This window comes from Tauraco erythrolophus, chromosome 27 (genome assembly GCF_009769465.1).
Source record: "Tauraco erythrolophus isolate bTauEry1 chromosome 27, bTauEry1.pri, whole genome shotgun sequence".
Lineage (NCBI taxonomy): Eukaryota > Metazoa > Chordata > Aves > Musophagiformes > Musophagidae > Tauraco > Tauraco erythrolophus.
Window position 1 is genome coordinate 4,603,071 of NC_141491.1, and position 18,722 is coordinate 4,621,792.

The 18,722-nt window shown below is 61.2% G+C and overlaps 1 protein-coding gene across 1 annotated transcript in view; it reads left to right on the forward strand.

Moving 5' to 3' along the window:
• SCUBE3 (signal peptide, CUB domain and EGF like domain containing 3) overlaps positions 1–18,722 on the forward strand; it is a 35,455-nt gene that overhangs the window by 14,129 nt on the left and 2,604 nt on the right. The window contains exons 5-16 of the mRNA XM_086627186.1: positions 2,682–2,807; positions 3,755–3,871; positions 7,790–7,837; positions 11,378–11,494; positions 13,125–13,247; positions 15,093–15,209; positions 16,336–16,458; positions 17,027–17,161; positions 17,479–17,571; positions 17,657–17,773; positions 17,856–18,017; positions 18,461–18,664. Coding sequence (XP_086483312.1) covers positions 2,682–2,807; positions 3,755–3,871; positions 7,790–7,837; positions 11,378–11,494; positions 13,125–13,247; positions 15,093–15,209; positions 16,336–16,458; positions 17,027–17,161; positions 17,479–17,571; positions 17,657–17,773; positions 17,856–18,017; positions 18,461–18,664 — 1,482 coding nt within the window. The remainder of the gene's footprint in view (positions 1–2,681; positions 2,808–3,754; positions 3,872–7,789; positions 7,838–11,377; positions 11,495–13,124; positions 13,248–15,092; positions 15,210–16,335; positions 16,459–17,026; positions 17,162–17,478; positions 17,572–17,656; positions 17,774–17,855; positions 18,018–18,460; positions 18,665–18,722) is intronic.

Consider the following 18,722-nt stretch of genomic DNA (forward strand, 5'->3'; position numbering starts at 1 on the left):
TGTTGGGCAGGTCTGTCCTCCATCACCCCCAGCCACCCCTGCGCAGTGCAGGGCTTCGGGTGCTGTTCATGACCCTTCTTGGTGCTGCAGATTTGTTGTGTTGGGAGCAGATGCTGCGGGGCTGATAAACATCTCCGTAACAAAACCCTTGCAGGCCCCTTTATCAAGCACCACAGCACTGAACAGAGGATGTTGATCCTAAATCCAGAGTGTTTTATTAAATAAAAGGTACCCGGAGATCCTCACGCCACCCTCTGAGACTCGTCTTCTCCTGCCAGGTCTTGCGCAGCACCGAGCCCTTCGTCTCGCTATCGGCTCTAAATTGCTGCCGTCTGGAGCAAGCCCTCAGCCAAAATAGGAGGAAATGAGAGATTTTTGCATCTCTGCTGATTTTTATCTCCGCTGCTTGGCAAAGGCAGCTGAGTGTTTTTGCTTTGCTCCTTCTCCTTTCCCAGCTGCATCGATCCCTCCAGCTCCCCGGGGAATCTCGCCCAGCCCAGGACGGCTCCGCGGCCGTGGTGGCATCTCCCGTGTCCCCATCCTGTGTGCCCAGGAGGGACGAGCTGGTGGCTCCTTCCTCCCAGTGACACAGCAGGTGGCCCCTGTTGGGGACCGGGATGCAGGTGCTGGTTTTTGAGCTGATTTTTTGAGCTAAACAGCTGCTGCTGATGAGGGGTGGGAGCTGGTTGCAGCTGGTCCCCGGGCTGCGAGCCTGGAAAAAGCAGAGCGCTGAGGACAATTTGGGGTCCGATGTTAAAGCCTGTTCTGACTTGGCTCCTGGGCACTGCCAAGGCAGAAGCATTCAGTATTAGAGCTAAATCTCAACGTCATGGCTGCTTTCTTCCTTCTGGGGTCCTTGCCAGCTCCTTGTCTCTCTTCTCCTGCCCTGCCAGGAGGTTTTCTCCTCTCCCTCTGCTCTCCTTTCCTCATTCTCCCTCTTGCTTTCCCCTCTGCCTCCTGACGCAGAGGGGATGAAACGTTGCTGGGTCGAGAGACCTGGGAGATGGATCTCAGGACCCCATCCTGCAGCACCACAACCATCTCCCTCGTACCAGCCAGTCCCCCCCAGAAAGGAGAGGCTGAGGGTTGGGGCTCGCTGGGGTTCGGTGTCTTTAAATGCCATCGTGCTCAGCCTGACGATGACAGCAGAGCCACCGACAGTGAGTGAGGTCCTCATGCCGGGGCAAGAGCAGGCGATGATGTTGCAGGGAGAGGAAGGATTAAAGGGGGTACATCCCTTCCTGAGCGGTGGTCGTAGGTGCCGAGGGATTGTGGCATCCCAGCGTCGTGCAGCGGAGAAGGATGCCGTGCCCAGGTGGAATGGCCTGGGGAGTCTTAGGAAAACAGCATGTGGCTGACCTGGCTTGGAGGGGAGCCAGGGCATACAGGCGCCAGAGCTCGCAGCTCCACTGGGACATGCTGGGGGAATCTCTGCAGATCACCAGCGATCGGGACATGGCTTATCTGAAAGGTGGCATCGCCGGGAGAGCAGTGGCGCGGTGGGGCAGCCTCAGAGGTCCCGGTGCCTGCATGGCACCAGGGATGCAACAGAGATGCCACCAGGTAGTAAAGAGCAGCAATAAAACAGAAGGGGAGAGAAAAACGGCCGTTGGGAGGAGAGACTGAGAGTGTTTGGCTGTCCCTGGGCCATCAGGGGGATCCCAGGGCACAGGGGGTGGCAGCAGCATCCCAGCCCTGGGACAGGCTGGAGGGTGCCGGGGAGATGGAGTGGGGTTCCCCGCAGGCTGGGGGTTCCCAGCCCCGGCACGGAGGCCAGGGAAGGGAGGGTCGGCGTGGTTGGAGGCAGGAGGCTCTAATTACAGAGGGCTCATCTGCCACTGCAATTATAGATGATCGCCCCGTCCTGGAGCAGAGCCAGGCAGTATCTGCAGGGCAGGTGATGAGGAGCAGCCTGAGACACCCACGTGCCCCAGCCTGTGGTTTTTAACCCTTCCCATCCATGCTTGGTGCACCCCAATATCCTCCTCTGAGGTGTCCGGACCCCATAGGGATCTTCCCTTGCCCTTCTGCCCCAGGCTCTTGGCAGCCCCCAGGCTTGTGTCTCTGCCCGCTCCCTCATCCTGACGCTGGCGTTGCTTACCCCACGGTGGGCTCGGCACTGGCTGCCTGGAAAGCACCCGACCCCCTCCATCTGCCAGAAAAACACCCTGAGCAGGCGGTTGCATCTCCCGGAGGGCCGGGCCGTGGGTTTTGTTAAATATCTCATGAACTCGTGTCAATGCTCCATTCGGCATCCGCTGAATGCAGCTTTCTGCAGCTGAGTGTCCCCGTGGCCCAGGACAGGCTGGGGCAGGAGGGGGCTGTGGATGGGTCAGTGAGGGTGAAACAGCAGCTCTGATAACAGGAACCAGCAGCCCCCAAGACCCTCGTTCCCCAGGGGCTGCCAGCGCATGAATCCTCCTGGAGCCATCCGTTCATCCCGTAGCTTACGGTCATGGCTCTGGCGCTCATCCCGGCGGAGCAGCTCCAGGGCTGTCCCTGCCAGGAGGTGCTGCCCTTCGAGGCACCGCACAGGGTTATCCTGTCCCTCCCAAGGTCCTAGCTTGCAAGGTTTTCCCCTCGTTGCCCCCGTCTCCTTCCCACCCCAGACATCCTTCTGCCTCCACGGACCAGTGCCGGCAAGTTTTTGGAGCTTTTCTTTGCTTCCTTCTCTCTTTTAGAAGGGATGAACTGCATGAACAAGAACCACGGCTGTGCCCACATCTGCCGGGAGACCCCCAAGGGGGGCATCGCCTGCGAGTGCCGCCCCGGCTTCGAGCTCACCAAGAACCAGCGCGACTGCAAACGTAAGGAGCGCTCCGGGGATGGAGACATGGCTTTTTGGGGACCCCTAACCTTGGCCCAGTGGTTCAGGCACCTGGCCCCACTGCAAAGCCCTGAACCCCCCAGTAGAAATTGGTTTATTGAGCCTGAAGTCCCCTGGCTTCATTATTCCTCTGGCATTCCCAGCTCTGCCCCTGTTGTCCTTGCAGACGATGCTCCTGGCATCCCCCTCTGCTGTTGTGCTCTTACACCGGGTGGGGCTGAAACAGCTGCTAAAGGGGGTCCCAGCGGTGCAGCAGCCCCTGTCCCTGTCCCGCCAGCTTCGCTCTCCCAAGAGGAGATGAGCAGGGAGAATCGGCACAGGAGGAGCACAGGAATCCTCTCCCCAGGGGGCCGTGGTACTCTCAGCCTGTCTGATCTCCTGCCAGCACCCTGCTGGCACTGCCAGGGTTATTAAATAGATATGTATGTGTTTGTGCAATTATTTTTGTTTTGTTTCTCGTTTACCGTCTGCAGCAAACGTGTAAAATCGCTGATGAAATGGAGTTTTAATCCTCTGAGCCCATTTTCCCTCCGAGCTAAATGAACAGTACGCCTTGCCCCCCGGGGAGGGCTGGCAGGGATTCCCAGGAGCACCTGAGTCATTCCAGAGCTCAGAAAAATCCCACCCTTCCCCTGTAACACCAGACCCGGGGTCAGGGGCAACCAGCCCAGCGGTCCCCTTTGCTCGGGCTCCGCCGGTGGCATTGAGCAGATACGCAAAGGGAAGACGTGAGAAACCACATACCAGTTTGCATCTGCCAAGATCCCGCAGGGAAAGTCGAAGGGCTTTAGAAATTACCCAGGAGGGAGGGATGTTTCCTAGGATATGGAGGAGGTTTTTCCAAGTCAGCTTTACGGCTTCGGGATGCCAGGTGGGGAAGAGTGGGGCTGGGCTCTGGGGTGACGGCCGGTGCTTTGCTTTCCGCAGTGACCTGCAACTACGGGAACGGGGGGTGCCAGCACACCTGCGACGACACCGACCAGGGGCCCAAGTGCGGCTGCCACGTCAAGTTTCTGCTGCACTCCGACGGGGTGACGTGCATAGGTAGGTGCGAGCCATCGCCCGGCCGCGGGAACGTGGGATGGGGTGTTGGGGAGGGGTCTTCTTTGTCCCCGGGCAATTTGCTCTTGGCCTGATGAAGGTTGGGATTTTTTTTTCCCAAGTTTTGGGGATGTGGCGTTTGCTTGTGCTGAGATCGGAGAAACTCGGTGCACGTGTGAGGGATGCTGTGGGTTCCCGCGGGATGCAGGGATGCGTCGCTGCTTGACTGCGGGGACATTTGGGAACGAGCTGGTTGTGCTGGGTGCGGGCAGGGGTCCCTGCCTGCCTCTGTGCTGCGGAAGGGAGAGGGGCAAGGATGTCCCCACGTGAGAAATTGTTCCTGTCACTGGCAGCATTCGGGGAGGGACACAGAGGGGACAGGTTTGGCCACGGTGATCCGTTCTGACTTGGCACCGCGGCGCCTTGGCTCAGGAACGATTGTCTTAAAAAAAAAAAAACAAACAAAAACCAAAACCCCAACAACCTGACAACTCAACCACCCCCAGAATTGTCCTTTTCCTGTGTGTGTTTTCAAATTGTAAAACATCAAACAGAGATAGAAGTTTTACTGGTTTCATATGCTCGTGCTGTTTAACAGCTGATTTAATTTAAAAAAATGTTACGTTCGGGGAGTGATTAAGTCCACAAATTGCTCCAGACATTTGAGTTCTTATTGCAAAATAAAAAAGAAAAAGGAATTGAAAGCGAGAGAGAGGATTTGGCTCCCCTTGCCCCTGCTGTGCCTGAACGGAAAACCCTCCGCGCTTCCCAAAGACGGCTCCGTCCTTGGAGCGAGTGCTGGAGGAGCCCCCCAGCCCCCCGGCTGCTCCCTGCCGGCTCGAGGGATGCTCGGGGCTGAGCCCCCAGCAAAACCCTCCTGCCTGTGCACTCGGCTGCCTGTCACCCTAATGTCACCACTGTCACCCAGCACCCTTCCAGGATTGATCCGTGTCCCTCTTGGCTGCCGGCAGGCGCTCGCGCCCCTTGTCCCCGCCGTCCTCGTGTTTGCTCCCGCGGCCACTGCATCCCGTCCCACCCGCCGAGGACCCTCCCGTGGGGGTGTTGCTGTGGCTGGGATGGGGAGCGTTGCTCCAACGGGCATTTCGGGACCCTGGGGTGCATCAGCTGGCGCGTTCGGTGGTCCCTGCGCGTGTGGCGTCTGCGTCGGTGCGAGGACTCGGGGGGGGGGGGGTTGGCAGCGAAATGATGCTCCTGACCCGCTGGGTGCAGGGGTGGGGGAGCCGCTCTCCGAAGCATCTCGTGATTTGGGACACACGCGAGAGGGGTCCGTTTGCTGAAGGGTCTCGGCACTCGGACCCCGGGTACCACAGGTGCGAGGGTGGGATTTGGGGGTTTCTAAAATCGTTCATCCTCATGGCCTTGGCCAAAATCTCCCTCCTTCATCCCCACGCCGTGCACTGTATCTGCTGGGGAGGCATCTCCCACTGGAGCCGGTCCATCCCATGATCTCTCCCCTCGCCCACCTTCCCGGGGCAAATCAAACACCGTGATGGAGGATTTTAGGAGCAGGGCCAGCCCGAAACCCACCGCCGCTCCTTTTGCATCCCTTTCGGATCCACGGCCCCCTCTCTGCAGGAAGGGGCCCTCCCAGCTCCCTCATCCCCGAGGGGTTCCCGGCCCCCCAGCCCCGCCACGGGAACACTGCGGGATTGTGCTCCGGCCGCTGGGAACCAGCAGCCACCCCGTAGGGATGCCCGACCAGCAGATTTACGGCCGAGGTACCTGCTCGGATATTTATAACCACCCTTTCTTGTTTTACAGCTGGGGCTCAGCAAACAGCCCTCCCCCCTCCCCGGTGCTCCCTCCGTCGCCCCTTCCCCATTTCCTCTGAAATATTTCATCATTTCAAGGGGAATAAAGTTTCCAGCGAGGGGAAACGCAAACTCGCTCCCCGGGCCATGGACTTTGAAATTGTACGCGGTGTGTTTGATGGGCTGCCGGGACAGGCCCCTGGTCCAGGTTCCCTTCAGATCACACCACGCGGCAGGAAGCACGATCAGCCCCTTTGAATGACAGTTTCATTAGGCCACGGCCGGTGTTTTTCATTTTTCCGCTTTTTATTGCTGCTTTTAAAAATGCAGATAATGAATAACATGCCTCGGAGCGAAGCGGGGCCAGCCCTAATGGCTCCCAACACGTCTGCAGGCTCGAGGGGGAGGGGGAGCCGAGAGGGGATGCCGATGACCTTATATATTTATATTTATGCCCATAAAGCAGCATTATTTCTAAAAAAAAAATTTAAAAAGCACTTAAAATCACCCTCCAGCAGCCCAGGGTGCAGCACCCGTGGCGAGACACGAACCGGGTTGTGGCAGTTGAGGCAGATGTTGGCTTTCCGGGAAGATTTGCAAGCCAGGGCATCGCTGCGGCTCCCTCCCGCCGGTATTCGGGGTGCAGCGGGGCCGTCGCTGTCCCCCGCTCACGGCGGGAGGTGGTGTGTGGGGAGGAAACACGACTAGATGGAGAAGGAAACTCAACCCAGCTCAAGTTTTATGGCCCATTTCCTGACCCGCGCCCAGGCGGTTTGCGGTGGCCGATGATGCTCCCCAGCTTTGTGAAGCCGGGATGCCGGGAGCGGTGCTGGGAGCAGGGGCTGCGCCGGACCCCACTGCCGGGTCAATGCTGGGGACACCAGAGCGAAGGGATCGCAGCGTAGGAGGGCTCTGGGAAGGGGGAAGCAGGGCATGGGGATGTGAGGCGGGTGGCCATGGACATGCCACGCACGCTCCTCTGCACACGCGGACCTCCCCGAGGAGGACACGGTCCCGCAGAGCCTCAACACCATGTTCAGTGTCCCGGCTGCTGAATCCTTGCCCTCAGCCTGAGCCCCCCAGCACAGCGCAGGCATGGCCAGGGGCTGCATTTCCCCTTTTCCCTTTCCACTGTCCGCCCCTCCGCACGGACCCGGCGTCGTTTCTCGTCTTTGCTCCGTCCTGCAGGCGATGGGCTCCGTGTGCCCTGAGCACCCCCAGCCCCGTGCTCACCCAAGGCTCTCTGGCTTCAGTCCAGCACTGCCACGGGGCTCCAGCCCTGAGTGGGAGTGAAAAGAGGTGCTGGGATGCCTTGTCCCCTCCCCAGAATGACCGGGATGAAGCGGGGACACGTCCCAGCCATGGGTGGGTGGTGCCAGGCAGAACTGCCTTTGCAGGGCAAAGCTCAAGCTAATTTTTGGAGGCAATGCCCAAAAGTGATCCCTGGGTGTTTTAGCACCGATGTGGGGGTCTGTGGCTTTGCCCAGGCTGCTCTCAGTCCCTTCTTGACCATCTGTCCCCCCCCAGGCTCCCATACGCTCCCTCGGGCACTCAGCACGCCGGGGCTGTGCCGTGCCTCACCGGGCTCCCTGCACCCAGCTGCACCGATGTTCAGGCGAGACTGAGCAGCCCAAGTGCACCCAAAATTTGGGCTCACCACTGGCTCGGCTGCTAAATCCAAGTGGCACAAGTGCCACTGTTGGGACACAGTCGCCTTCCCGAAGCCCGTGGCCACGCAGCATCCATATGGCCCCTCTCGGGGATTGCAGCCCGCCCCGGCACGCGCGGGTTTTGCTCCGGGGAGGGTGAGGATCCGGTTCCCAGACTAACGAGCTGCACTAACGCTCCTCGTAACGCGCTTCCTCCCTCTCGCATGGGGCTCCGGCCAGGCGGACGCAGAGCACGAAGCTGGAGGGGGTTTGGAGAGGCTGCGGGATGCTTCGGACAGGGGGATGGAGGAGCTGATAGCGCCAGACCCAAACCTCAGTTTTGGCTCTTTTGGGAGGCAGGGGGGGGGATAGAAAAAAACCCAAAGGGACAATTTCCACCAGGCTGGAAAGGCAGCAGAGTCAAAACCCTTGACGTGTGACACCAACCGAGCTCCTTGCTGGCCACCGTTTCTAAATCACTTTTTTATAATGTCAAACAGGGGAGAGACACTTCCAGCAACACGTTATCCTTGAGACGTTTTCTAATGGTAAATATTTTTGTTCTCTCTATCTCTGCGAAGGGGTCTAACTGTAGACGGTCTCTCATCTCGAGATCATAACCGGGCTCGGGGGGCTGAGCTGTCCGCGCTAACCGCATGCCTCACTAACCCCGTCCCCTGCTGCTGCTTCCAACCCCCCCCCAGAGCAAACCTGGCCTCGGGCTTTTGGGGGACAGAGAAAGAAACCCTCCCCTGGCTGCGCATGCATGAGGCTGGGGGCTCTCGTGTTGCTTTGGTCGGTCCAGCCCGGTGCTGGGGGTGATAATCCGCTTTCCAGTGGCTGCAGCAATAGTTATCCTCCCCCTCCACCGCTGCCGAGCCATCCCGAGAGGAGCTAGTGGTGCGTGCGTGATGGGGAGGGGGATGCTCGTGCCCGTCTTTCTCTGTGTGCTCCCAAAGTTACCCCCTCCCTAGAGCCCACCCGCTCGCGGATGGTCCCTTCTGTGGGTGTGGGGACATCCAGGGTGTCCCGGGGTTTGGCCCAGCAAAGCTCAGAGGCAGCCAGCCGGGAGCTGCAGCAAACTGCAGAGCTGGGATGGCCCTTTGTCGGGCTGGGAACCTCGGCTGCTTCCCTGAGGGTTTCTTTGCAAACCCCGTCGGGTCTCTAAGCCCTTCACGAAGGTAAGGTGACGCCTCTGCTCTGCCAGCAAGGAGACCCGGGCCGTCTGAAGGTGCAGCGACTTGGCAGTGCAAGAATTCCCCAGCGGTGGGGAATCTTGTTCACGGATGTGCTGGGTGCACGCAAGCTCCTGGCACGGCCAGGAGGAGCTGTGGGTGTGCGGCTCGCCAGCGGCAGGGACCACCAACCGCAGCTTGCAAGGGGCTCCGCAGAGCCTTTCCTGGGGACCCCCAGCTCCGTGCCGTCACCACGCTCCAGCCGACCTGGCTGTAATCCCTCCGATTGCCGCGTGAATATCTCCTTAGGCTCGTGGGCTCGCAACCCCGCTGCCATTGCTGCTTCCCGGCAGAGGAAGGCGAAGCCGGAGCGTGTGCGGGCAGGGCGCTGCGGGGGCACGGGCAGGGGCTTGGCTGGGTCCTGGTGATGGCTGGTACGGTGAGGGGTGCCGAATGGAGCAAGGGTTTCCATGGCACGGGGGTCGGGAAGCAAGACCGGAGCTGGGATGGAGGAGGGTGGGAAAGCGTGTGTGTGTGTGTGCGCAAGATGCTTTGTCTTCTCCCTCCCCAAGCATGGAGGCCCTCGCCAAAGCCCTGTGTGGTTGGGTGAGTCACGCCGGTTCGCGCCAGGCTGGGAGCAGCCCCCGGGCTGCCGGCACCGCCGAACAATGCCGCTCTCCCGGGCCCCGCTCCAGCGCCTGGCCCTGTGCCGCCCGACCTCCGCTGCCTCGCAGGTAGCCCGGCAGCCCCCAGCCTGCTTGCAGAAGCTTTTTGCAACCCTTGAACATGGACCCCCCCCTTGCAGAGGGGTTCGTGGTGGTGCCCCAGCCGCGCTGGTTCAGCTCCCACTCCATGGACACCTCCAGCACTGGCTGCGTCCTGCGTGGGATGGCGGGTAGGGCTTGCTCTACATCTCAGCCGAAATTCCCAAAGGTGCAAAGGGGCCAGGAGGGGAGATGGGTGCTGCAGCACCGGGGGAGGCTGTGAGCATGGTGCAGCGTGCCCAGGGCACTGCGTTCCCGGAGAGCTCTGTTGACCCTGGTGCAGCTGCTTCTCCAGCTCCTCGATCCCGCCGAGCCCGTTGTCTCATCTCGACAGCGACCGTGTTCAATCAATCCTCCCTGGGCAGCTTCTGCGGCGGCTGCTGGAACAAAGGCTGGTGTTAAACAATTCACTGGGCTTCCAGAAAGTTTCCCTTCCCTTCGGAGCGGTGTCGCCCGCGCCGCGCTCTTCGCCCCGGCGCCGCGGGGAGGGGAACGGTCCTGGCACGGCCAGGCTGCGTGCGGTGCGAGGACCTGGCTGGAGGAATAATATCTGCAGAAATCCCCTCCCTTGCCGTTCAGTTTTGTAATTGTGCTGGCTATTAATTTCATAAAATGGTCCCTTTTGTTCTCTTATTATGGGACATCATAAAAATAGCAGCGGCAAGACGAGCACAGAGCAATCCCAGCTCCCGCGCCCTGCGGCGAATGGTTGGATGGTTCAGTCATCCCTACCCCATGCGGGCGCTCGCAAAAAGCGGGAGAACCTGGGATTTGCTCTTTCCAAGGAATTTCTTCAAGGCATTTTCATCTTGGGTTCCTTGAAGCTCAAATGCCTCATTTATCCAAGCAACCAGCCTTCTGAAAGGAATATTTTATTATCCTTTGTGAACAACTTAATGCACTTCAAACCATTGTTCTGGTGGTTAGGACCGAGATTGAGGATTGATCTCACAGGGAAGCTGTCAAGCTGAAAATACTTCATTTAAATTAGTGTCCCTTCTAGTCCTACCAGCAACAGCTGACTTTGATAATACTGAAATAATTAGCATTTTTTTTTAAATTGGATTTTTTTTTTTTTCCACTGATGCTGCCTGTCTCTGTGTGTGTGTTCTAATCATACGAAGTGTCTCCCAAATTAGCCAGTGACACTGGACCAGCCAGTGCGCCTGAGCGGTGGGTGACAGGGACCAGTGGCGTGGGGTCACCTGTGGCTTTGCAGCTCAGTGGCAGCGAGGGGGCTGGGACCCCCCCCGTCATCCTGCCAGGGGACCGGGGCTGCACACCTGCATGCCCGGGGAGCCACAGCCTGGGCACCCCCAGCGAGACCCGGCTCAGGCTGTGTTTTGCCCAGCGAGGGCTGTGACATTGTCACTTGGAAATTCAACTCCTCCAGCTGCCAAAACTGGACTCCACCAGACCCCGTTTTTGGGGGACGCACAGCCTTGATGCCAGCGTGGAAGGGGCTGAGCCTGGCGGGATTAATCCCATGGAGCTGCTTTTCCCTCTGCCGTGTCCCTGGCTCCATCCTCCCCGGGATAGCCGGGAGCTGCTCTGCTCCCAGCTTGCGGTTAATAAAGCATCCTCCAAGGAGGGGACAGGGCTGTCCCTGCTCCTCTCTGCCTTAAATGCAGAGACTCGGTGTATAAGAGCAGGTTGTTGGAAGGCAGGAGGGTTGCATGAGGATTTGGATGGTGAACTGGGAAATCTGGGTGCTTTCTCCTGCCTGTAACACGGGGTGAATCACAGGCACCCTTATTTTATCTCCCAGTTCCCTGGGGAGCAGCACCTGGGTGCGCAGCCGGGCGATGGGAAAGGTAACGAGCGCCGGGTTGGCTGCGGAGGCGGAAGATGCCGCAGGATCTCCAAGCGCTAATGTCTCCCGCTCCCGGCCCTCGTGCTCTCTGTCCAGAGTGTTTATTAATTCGGGGGCTCCGGGACCTCCTTACAGCTGCGTGAAAAGCCGAGGGTGGTTTCGGTGGGCTCTGCACTTTTGCGCCCGCCGCCTCTCCTAGGCTGCGGCATGGGGACGTTTTGGTGGCACGGGGACACCCGGATGGCGTGGGGACATCTTGGGGCTGTGACACCCCCCCACTGCAGCCTTCCAGACACAAATCCCTCACCTCGGCTGCTCTCTCCCCTTTCCACGCAGAGACGTGTGCTGTGAACAACGGGGGCTGCGACAGCAAGTGTCACGACGCGGCGACGGGCGTGCACTGCAGCTGCCCCATGGGCTTCATGCTCCAGCCCGACAGGAAGACCTGCAAAGGTAGGTGGGTGCGAGCGGGGCTGGGGTCTTTGCTGCTCACCCTTGGGTGCCTCAGTTCTCCCCCACCACGTGTCCTCGGTGCCCTTAGAAAAGGTTCAGTTTTATCTCGGCTTGATGTTACCCGCAGAGTTTGTTTGGCTTGGTGTTTGCATCCGTGGGGTGGGACAGAGGTGACCAGGCACGGGAACTCAGCCGCCTCGCCAAGGCTCCGTGGTCGGCCCTGCTCCCCCAGGAAGCCCATGGGGAGGAGGAAAGTGGGGTCAGGTCAAGTGAGAGGTGATGGCATGGCAGTTGTGGGACTGGAGGGTCCCATCCCACTTCGCTCCACCCCGCTGCCTCAGTTTCCCCACGGGCAGGGGCTGGGTGTGCTGGCAATCCACACCCGCTCTGGGAATTTGAGATGCACGAGTCCCTCTGTGCTCACTGCCCAGCCGGCTCCCAGCACCGGGTCCCGCTTGGAGCAGGAATCCTCAGGATGCTGCGAGCCTTTGCACGCTCCCACCAACATCCCCGTCCATGGGCCTCTGCCGGGGGGAGCAGCCTGGCTCACGTGTGCCAGGAGTCACCCCAGCCACCCCAAACCTCCCCCCCTCCCCAGGCAAGGGGACACCCCGACCCCGAGGCTGGCGGGCACCTGCGTTGTGTCTTTCAGCAGCTCTGGGAACTTGACCCCAGTTGAAATAAAAGCCCATCCTGCTGCAAGCTGCCTGTCTACCTGCTGACTGCTTCCAGACCCCCCTGCCCTCTGCTGTTTTATCAGAACATCCCCCCTCGCCACTCCTGTCTCCAAGGCTGCAGTTTCCAGGAACGTGCAATAACCCCGAGCCACGTCCCCTGTGCCTGGGGGTATTTTGATGGCTGTGGGTTCACGGCTCGCTCCCTCGCCCTCGGAAAAAGAAAGCCCCGGAGAGGCAGAGCTGCCGCCGCGGCACGGACGGCTGGGGGATGGAGGGATGGGGAAGGCTGCTTCTTCCTGGGCTCCTTCCATTTCACAGGTCGTTTCCTAGCAGTAAATTCTGTCATTAGTGGAAAAAGGGGATAAAAAAAACACCAAAAAAACCAAGTCGCAGCCTCTTTCCAGGTTGTTGGGGCTCTGCAGTTACTGTGCATCGTCGCTTTTAGGTTTGTTTATGGCAGGAAGGAGATGGCAGAGAGGTGAGGGTTGGCAAGTATGGATATTTTGTCGAGCAGCTGGTTTTGAAGGGGGTGGTTTCCCCTCCCAGCTTGCTCTTTCTTCCTGCTGCTCCTGGTCCCCAAATGTCCCTAACCCAAACCTGTGACTCTGCAGACTCTGATCTGGTGCTTTCCCCCAGCCACGAGGCTCTTTCGGAGACCCTGGCTCCTGGTTTTGCTCCAGGGGGTGCTGAGACCTGCCGAAGTTAAACGTTTTGCACAACTTCCAAGGGGAGCCGAGCCCGGGAGCCCCGGCCATCCCCAGCGTCACGCATCAGCTCCCCAATTGCACCCAGATGAATCCAGCAGCCACGTTCCTCCGGTGACCATCGGAGCCCAAAGCATTTCTTCCGTTTGCTGGCTCCTGGTGGGAACAGAATCCAGAGGGAGAGAGGACCCTGACCTCCCGGCCGAGCATCCCAGCCGGGGCATGACGCATGTCTCCTGTCCCCACCAGACATCGACGAGTGCCGGCTCAACAACGGCGGCTGCGACCACATCTGCAGGAACACGGTGGGCAGCTTCGAGTGCAGCTGCAAGAAGGGCTACAAGCTGCTCATCAACGAGAGGAACTGCCAAGGTAAGGGGCAGCGGGACCCCTGCACCCTGCTCTGCCCCGGGGGACAGCCCCTCTCCCTGCCCTCCGGCATTTCTCAGCCCTCCCACGGCTGCTGCCGGAGCGCTGGCCTGGTTACTCGTTCCTCTTTGCTTTCCCCTGGACCGCGTACATCCTTCGGGGAATTAGTGTTGGATTTGGGTTCTGGTCTGGAGCTCAGCCCTTTGATCTGCAGAGCTGGGCTCTCGTCCCAGCCCCGCTCCTGAGCCGGGGATTTCTGGGCTCTTCTCACAGCAGAGTTAAAGCCAGCGATGAGGCAGATGCCAGGTGAAATCATCCGGCCTCACTCGATGCTGGGGTGACGGTCACAACATCCCCCGCAGCCCCATGGGCTGGGACGTGGCTCTGCCCCGGTGCAGGGAGCATCCCCACGCGCAGCCCTGGCCACGAGCACACCCGGAAACCCAGGGCTCCAGAGCACCTGTGCCAGGGCACTGGGGACCCCAGCAGCACCCCGTGTGTCCTGGGAGGGCACCCTGAGCTCAGCACCCACCCTGGCACCTCTGGGCTTCTCCCAAGCTGCTCTGCTTTATTGCGCAAGGTCTTGGCCAGCGATCCCGCAGCAGCATGGCCGTAGCTCCCTGCTAAAGCACATGCACTGATGCACCGGCTGCTTCCTCTCTCCAGAGGCTGTGGTTTTCCTGAGACACGGTACGGGAAGAGCAGCGGGACGTGTCCTGCCTTGCCTCTCCCCCTCCGCCAGCCACCCCGCGGCAGGAGCTCGATCGCGCCCTGCTCGGGGACGCGCTGGTTTTGCAAGGCATCGAGGCAGAGCAAGGATTTCAGTGGCTTTTCCAAAAGGATTCCTCCTTTCCCTGTCTGTCGGAGGGCAGGAGGGGAGGGGGAAGAAGCACCCTGCTCGCTCCGAAGGGAGCTGGCAGCTCCACGCTGCTTTTGCCACCTTTTTCTCCCTGTCCCTGCGTCCTCCTGCACATCCCACATAAACCCAGCAGGTTTAAACGAGCCAGCAGGTCTGTGGGCCATCCCAGGGGGGGCACAGGGCTCTTCCCCCCCAGCCCCTGACCGAGGCTGGCACAGTGGGTGTGCAGGAGCCCAAGTGTTCCTTCCCGAAAGCACACAGCCGGGAAGGAGGAGGCCGGCGCGCTCCAGGGCTGCGACCGCTTTCATCTCCGTCCAGGCTCTGCGCTTTCGGGAGTTTGACGCGAAGGTGGCAATTAACTTAATGAAGCCAATGAAATGATGCTCAGACCCGCCGGGTCGGGTTCACCCGCCCAGCCAAGGCCTCCCTGTCCCGGCGAGGTGCCCCGCGGGGTGAGCAGACATTGCTGGCACCGTCCCTGGGGCAGGACCTGCCCGCGCAGCATCCCTCCCTGGCACGGGGCAGAGCCCTGGCATGGAGCAGAGCCCTGGCACGGAGCAGAGCCCTGGCCGGGCAGCAGCCAGGGCCCTCCCAGCCACCCTGGGCCAAGGGCATGGCGCTGGCCCTGCTTGGCCGGTTTGAAGTGCAAGAGGCTGATGGAGCTTGGAGAGGGGAGATGCTGGTGCAGTGGGCTGCTGTGCCCAGGTAGCAGCAGCTAGACCAGGCAAGGAGGGAGCTTGGAGGCAAACAAGGTGAGAGCACAGGGTCCTGGAGCATCCCAGTGCAGGTTCTCCCTGAGCATTCTAGTGCTGGATCCCTGGAGCATTCCAGTGCTGGATCCCTGGAGCATCCCAGTGCAGGGTCCTGAAGTGTCCCAGTGCAGCCCTCAGCTTGCTGGAGCAATTGGAGCAGGAAGGGGACAGCCCTTGTGCCCAGGGCTGCCCGTCTGCCGTGCCAGCCCTCACCTGCCCCCCTTGCCTTTCCTCCAGACATCGACGAGTGCTCCTTCGACCGGACCTGCGACCACCTCTGCATCAACACCCCGGGCAGCTTCCAGTGCCTCTGCAACAAGGGCTACACACTGTACGGGCTCACCCACTGCGGAGGTAGGGCCGGCTGGGTGGTGGCAGGAGGAGCCCATCACCCCGCTGGGTTGGGGTCCCGGGCAGGCACAGGGATGGGGCAGCCCCATGGCACGGGTGCTGTGGGAGCCCTGGGGATACCACTCACCCCAAGGGCTCACAGGGAGGGTCGGATCCCCATGTACCCCAAACTGGGTCCAGGCAAGGAGGGGGCTTGCAGCCAGACACTGGTGTCTGCAACTTCAAACGGAGCGACAGGAACAGTTTGCGACTTGTCTGCAGCAGGAGAGAGGGAGAAATCCCCGGCGTTTTTGGCAGGGAGCTGGGACGGGGTGGGAAGGGGAACATCAAAAGGGTTTGATTCAAGTTTCACAAGGCAGATAGCTCCCAAGGGCGGGGGCGTGCAGCGGGGAGGCAGATGAAACACGCTTTGGGAGGGGGGGCTTTGCCGGAGCGTGTCGTGGCAGCGGTGCCGTCGGCCTGGGGAGATGGCAGCACGAGGCTGGGTGCTCCGACCCTCCTTGTGCTCCTGAAACACGCAGCTGGGGTGGGCCAGCGCAGCCCCGGGGTGCTCTCGATGTGACCCTGTGATGGGGGGGTCACTGGCTCCCACCGGTGCTCCTGAGAAGGGGGAGTCGGGCAGGGAGAGGTGTTGGGGTGCAGCTCCATCCCTGCCCGCTCCCCACCTCCACCGCTGTTTCATGCCAGACCTGGAGGATCATCTTCCCATTTTGGGCCGGGGTGGAGGGTCCCCACCACGGGGAGAGGGGCTGGGGCTGCCGAGCAGCTGCCTTTGGAATTTGGCCCCTAAGTGCTTCCATGTCAGCTTTGTCTGCAGCTCCCCCCAGCTCCCCATCCCGCCGTGGGGCCAGGGTCAGGCTCAGCCTGGGTGGGCTGCACCCATCGCCACCCAGCCCTCAGAGACCCCGGGAGTCGGGATTTCCCTCGTTCCCGTGGGGCTGCCATGGCTGCAGGGAGGAGCACAGCTGGAAGCGCCCTGGGGTGCACGTCCCCTGTCTCCAGCTGGGCACGGGTCATGCAATCTATCCACCCAAAATCACAGCCCTGAGATGTTGCAGCGATCCGGCGTCAGAGCCAGGGGGTCCCCGCTGCCCCTCGCCCACCGCATCCTCTCCCTTCTTCCCCGCAGACGTCGACGAATGCAGCATCAACCGCGGGGGCTGCAAATTCGGCTGCATCAACACCCCCGGCAGCTACCAGTGCACGTGTCCCGCCGGCTGCAAGCTGCACTGGAACAAGAAGGACTGTATAGGTATGTCAGGGCAGGACACACCACGGCTGGGGATGGTCCCAATGCCCCACGGCCCCTCCGTCACTTGGGGCTGTTGGGATTAAGGTTGTGGGGGGGGGAGGATGAGGGTTTTGGGACATCCCGGTGCTCCGGGGTGGGCTGCTTTTCGCTGCGGCTCCATGTCCACCTCGCAGGGGTCTGGATGGGAAGGACTGTAAGGTGTTGCCCTGCTCCTCTGCCCTTGGTCGTCTCATTGCTTTTTCGACCATGCTCGGGGCTGGCCGTGAGCTTTTGCACCAGCCAGCGTCCCTAAAGGAACTGTTTTCGTGGCCCTGGCCATGCCCTGGCACCCAACTGCCTCCCTTTCATCGGGGACAGGCTGCCCCCCCAGATATTGAAATCCCAGCAGTCGCATCTCGCATCTCCAAGGAGGAGCTGGGGGGGTTGGGATGCTGGTCTGGAGTCCCCATGCCGCGCTCTGGCACCCTCTCCTCCCTGGTGAATTCCCCCATGACCTGGGAGGGCACAGGGGTCGCTTGTGGGTCTCTGAGCTGTGCCAGCCACGGGCATCCCCACTTGTCATCGCCAGCCGGCGCATGTCCCTCAGAGCTGGTGAAATGCCTGCCAGGTTCGGTGCCGCCGCGGGCCACCCTCACCTGCAACAAGACGGGCAAGAAGGACAGCTGTGCCCTCACCTGCGCCTCCAAGGCCCGCTTTCTGCCAGGTACCGGTGCCGGTGCCACCACCGGCGTGGGCAGGGGGGTCCCCCGTTTCCCTGCATGGCCCAAACTGGAGGGGAAGGGGAGCACCTGCACGACCAGGGTGCAGAGCACCCAAGTAGTGGCTGGGACAAGGGAGGTGGTTGCTTGGGGGGCTTATCACTGGGTGTCGATCCATGGGACGTGCAGGATCCCCATGGAGGGGTGCTGGGCATCGTCCCCCCATGGCACAGCCGTGCCTCCCCACATCACCCCGGCAGAGCATCACAGGGACCGGGCAGCCACTCCGGCATCCCCCGATTCCCATTCCTCCATCCCGCAGAGTCGGACAGCAGCTACACAGTGAGCTGCGGGACCCCCGTCCTGCGGCAGGGCGGGCAGCAGAGACCTGCCAACAGCAGCCAGCAGTGCCTCGGTAAGGGGGCTCCAGGGGTGCCCATGGCCACCACCGGCCGGGCTGCCCCGCACCGGGGTTGTTGAGCACCCACCTTTTCTTTTAGAGACTGTCGCTGCGCCAATCAAGCAAAAGGCTTCCTTCAAGATCAAGGATGCCAAGTGCCACCTGCACCCGCGGGCCAAGGGCAAGCAGGATGAGGCCGGGAAGGCTGGGGCGCAAGGTGAGGCGCGATGGTGGGGGGAGGCAGGGATGCCTGTCCTCCCGGGGGGGGACGGGGTGCTGACTTGTCCCCCCGCCTGCAGGCGGTGCGGCACCCTGCTCCGACTGCCAGGTTGCCTTTGTCAACCTCAAGTGCGACTCGTCCAAGAAGGGGAAGGGCCGCCGGGCTCGCAACTCCTCCAACAAGGAGGTGACGCGCATCACGCTGGAGTTCGAGGCGGAGATCAAGCCGGAAGAGATCACAGGTGGGCACAGCACTGGCTTGACCCAGCTTGGGTGCAGGCAGGGGTGGTGGGACCGGGGGACGGTGCTGGGACCAGGGAGACAGTGGTGGGACCAGGGAGACGGTGGTGGGACCAAGGGGACACTGGTGGGACCAAGGGGACAGTGGTGGGACCAAGGGGACACTGGTGGGACCAAGAGGGCAGTGGTGGGACCAGGGGGACGGTGCTGGGACCAAAGGAACAGTGCTGGGACCAAGGGGATGGTGGTGGGACCAGGGGGACGGTGACATCCCTGTGCAGCAAGGAGATCCAACCAGTCCTCATCTCACAGGATGGGATGTGCTGGGCAGCGTGTACAGCCGAGCGTTTGGGAGATGGTTTTAATCCTGCTGAGTTTCCCTCTCCATCCCTCCCTTCTCGCCAAACCCCTCCCTGAACCCCCCCATTCCCCCCTGCACCCGCAGCCAGCTGCAACCTGCACTGCCTGCGGCAGAGAGTGGAGAAAAAGCTGAAGTCAGCCATCAAAGCCCTGAAGAAATCCATCAACCAGGAGCGGTTCCTGCTCCGCTTCGCGGGGATGGAGTACGAGGTGGCGAGGAAGCTGAGCGTGGCCCCGGAGCGACAGGAGAGCTGCGGGCCCGGCCAGCAGCGCCTGGGCGGCAAGTGTGGTAAGGAGCATCGTGGGGGGAGCGGGGTTGGGGGCCGACCGCGGGTCCCCTGCGGTGG